We start from the raw sequence: 3,258 nt of genomic DNA, 5'->3' as shown, positions 1-3,258 counted from the left end.
GGAAGAGCCAAAAAGAAGCACTAATAGTGTCAATACAAGTCTTTGGACATATTACCTAATGATAGTGGTTGATATTGTGAATGAATGTTACACTATTATGTTCTAAAATGTCCCTCGGGATGAATAAAGTATATCTATCCATCTATCTATCTTTGAGAGGCATTAATAGAACAGGAACAAGAAACCAGAGCACTAATGTCAAATGTGATAAACAACCACAAATTGGTGCTCATTACTTTTTTTTTTTATTATTGACTGTGTTTTATTGTATGAACATTTTTCATCTTCTCTCTACAAATAAATATTCAAGGACTGTACGATGTAAGGTAGAAGTTGCAAATATTCATTGTAAAATGTAGATAGGTTCTGAACATATTTTAAAAACCCAGATATCACAATACAAAAGGTCTATCTATCTGAATCTTGTTATGAAGTAGCTCGCCATTATTTACATACACTTACAATAAATGGTAAACAACAAAATGCCAACAAAATTAAATACTTAAGGTGCAAGAGATACAGTTATGTATGGAAAGATAAGCAAAAATAGATTTCTTCATTTTTACTTTCTCTGACCAGTTTAGACTGGGTGTACATGCATTCAACACTTGATACAGTATCTGCTCCTAGTTAGTTAATTTGTAATCAGTTAGCCTGATCATCTAATTTATTACTACTCCTCCTCCTGACATCCCCAAAGGGCTCAGCATCAGTTCCATCAGATAGTTGAGACAGGACTGGACCGACTTTGCTGCTGTCCTCAACTTCCCCAATGGTATGCAGAGTATGCAAGACCTGGTCACTGGGGCGTTTCCAAGACGTTCGAGTGGCAATCCAGAGGATAAGAGCTCCAAAAACCACTAGGAGGACTCCCAGAACGTTCACGAAAATTGCCTCTGGGGGAGAGTCCTTATATTTCAGGTTGTTCCTTAGTAATGAAGTACAAAAAATCTGTTATGCCCACTCTTAAGCAGCACATTAACATTGTAAAACTGGTTTGTACATTTTTACAAGCTATTACAAGCTTTTATTTTTATTGTTAATACTTACAGGCCAAAAATGAGTTTCTCTGTGATGCCCATGAGTGCCACAGCTATTACACTGGTAAAGAGTAAAAGACCGCCATAGACATGGAGGGGCATAAACGCTGCTCTCCAGGATGCAGGTGTAACTGGTATCAAGTATATGCCAACTCCAAGAACAAGCTGCTCATTGAAGTAGAAAAAAAACATCCACTTATCAGATATTGTACTAAATGAGGCTGTTGTTCACTATGACTTGGCGTTTTAGGAAACACCAGCAGTATGTTGTTTTTTAGGGACATACCACCCTACACTATATGTATTGTTTTACAACCAGTCCAGAGCTCCATTAAAGATTATTAAGATGGTAAAGGTGCAGTGGTTTGAAACATGCAACAAAAAAACTCATTTAGTTCACATAATGTAGCCTTCTACAAGTAGCAATATCAGTACTGCAAAACAAAACCTGGAGCCTTTGTTTATTATCCATTACTTGAAATATTTATTTTAAAGTAAGAGTTTACCTGTAGACAGAACAGTATCAGAGCCGTCAGGCCCAGCCAGCTGTGCAGACTGTACATGTTGGGGATTTTGGCAGCATTGTGGAAGTCAAAAACAGCCACCATAGCTATGACAGCAAGAATGAAGGCTAGTAAGTGCAAGCCTGCATGGATGAACTTCATCATCAGTTTGCTGCACTGCCAGGTCCAGGGGAGTCTGTAGACAATGATGGCTAGACAAGAGACGGTAACTCAGTGTCATTCAGACAATTCTTAATGCAAATACGCATATTTTTACATTTTGACAATATTAAACATCTTTTTTTCTCTTAAAAAGTTGATTAACCTGTCATTACATTGTTTAAGTGATATTTGCATGTATGACAGGCACAATTTATAGGTTGTTATAAAAGGTGTAGATGCTGGTAACCACTTAAAGAAAGCACTACTATTGCTATTATACTTTTTAGGTGCATGATTGCTGGTTCATGCGTCCTTGAGAGCAATTTGCTTATCTAGATGTTAAGCCGTAGCTATTATCAGACTAACTTATAATTCACTTACTTTACATCACAGGTCCCTATTTGTGGCTGCTACACTAGCCGATACGATCCAATAAGTTAATTTCTTATGACCGCTGTTTGAGTGAGGGTTTAGTTGGTGGACCACACTTTTACAGTAGACTATTTATTACGCACTTACACACGTAGTAACCTCCTAAGATAAGTTCCTCGGAAAAGCGAACTTTGCGTAACTTGGCCTTGAGCAATAATTTATTTCAGTCGTTTACATTCCTTTTCCTTGTTCAAATAGACTCCTCTCACCTATTCCTTGGAAGAAAATAAACCCGATGACTATCAAGACCGGATGCCAGTTGAATTCAGCCAGTCCTCCATCCCAGGCAAAACCTTCTTTGTAGTTGAGAACCCATATTAGCACGAATATTATGGAGACAATACCGACTGCGGCGGCGGCAGACAGAGCGACCAGGAACTGTTTCAAGTTCTCCATCGTTATCAGTGTCGAGCAGCAACAGAACGGAGCGACTTGACCGGAGAAGCGGTTTTCACAACTAAACTTCAAGTGGTTGCTATTGAGGGTCCTCGGTCACATGACCAGAGCTGTGAATATGTGGAGGAAGCACGTTGTGAAAGTTTTTCTTCTGACCAGGAAACGCCTTAGTTGTTTGTGCTGCATCTTTCTCTGACAAAATTGACTCATTTAGCAGTGCATGTTCTTGCATCAGTGCTACTGACTAACACGCTGATGCGTTTGAGTAGTGCTTACAAGTTATATTTTTACTAAACTATGTTCTTGGCCATTTTCTTACTTATGTTTTTACTATTACTACTACTAGGTTCTTGACCATTTTCTTGTATTACTGAATATATTTGCTTCTTTTATAACTTATTTTTCTATTATGTAAAAAGAGGGCTCTTGATTAATGTTTTTTGTTGTACTAATTACAAAAAAGTAATTAGTATTACTTTTTTGCTATTTACAACTATTCTAAATTTGGCAGAAAAAAAAAAGAAAAACTTACACTTACGTTACTTTCAGGGCCTTCAACATACATTTGGGTATATCTGTAGCTTGATACAAAACCTACAATTTCAAATCAATAGCCAGGTTTCACCACCTTATTTATGGTTTAAACTAACATATTAGAACTGTGGGTTGTGAAAGCAAGTAGATGATAAACTCATACATATTACATAGAAGCAACTTGAAATTAA

General features: G+C 37.2%; 1 protein-coding gene across 1 annotated transcript; it reads right to left on the bottom strand.

Moving 5' to 3' along the window:
* Positions 1-226: 226 nt before the first annotated feature.
* Positions 227-2,728, bottom strand: cybrd1 (cytochrome b reductase 1). Its single transcript, XM_078261867.1, has 4 exons — positions 2,347-2,728; positions 1,547-1,755; positions 1,051-1,205; positions 227-928 (listed from the first exon to the last, which is right to left on the bottom strand). Exons 1-4 carry the CDS (start codon positions 2,531-2,533, stop codon positions 646-648), a joined length of 834 nt encoding a protein of 277 aa, XP_078117993.1. The 5' UTR covers positions 2,534-2,728; the 3' UTR covers positions 227-645.
* Positions 2,729-3,258: the final 530 nt, after the last annotated feature.

Source organism: Sander vitreus, chromosome 11, assembly GCF_031162955.1.
Source record: "Sander vitreus isolate 19-12246 chromosome 11, sanVit1, whole genome shotgun sequence".
Taxonomy (NCBI): domain Eukaryota; kingdom Metazoa; phylum Chordata; class Actinopteri; order Perciformes; family Percidae; genus Sander; species Sander vitreus.
This window is presented reverse-complemented; position numbering and strand designations above follow the sequence as displayed.

Excerpts from the sequence above, each read along its gene's own strand:
- cybrd1 (XM_078261867.1), bottom strand. The coding sequence starts at position 2,533 with ATGGAGAACTTGAAACAGTTCCTGGTCGCTCTGTCTGCCGCCGCCGCA. Across the intron at positions 1,756-2,346 it reads TATTTTCTTCCAAGGAATAG|CCATCATTGTCTACAGACTC; the intron begins GTGAGAGGAGTC and ends TCTCTTGTCTAG. Across the intron at positions 929-1,050 it reads GAGAAACTCATTTTTGGCCT|GAACAACCTGAAATATAAGG; the intron begins GTAAGTATTAAC and ends TTCATTACTAAG.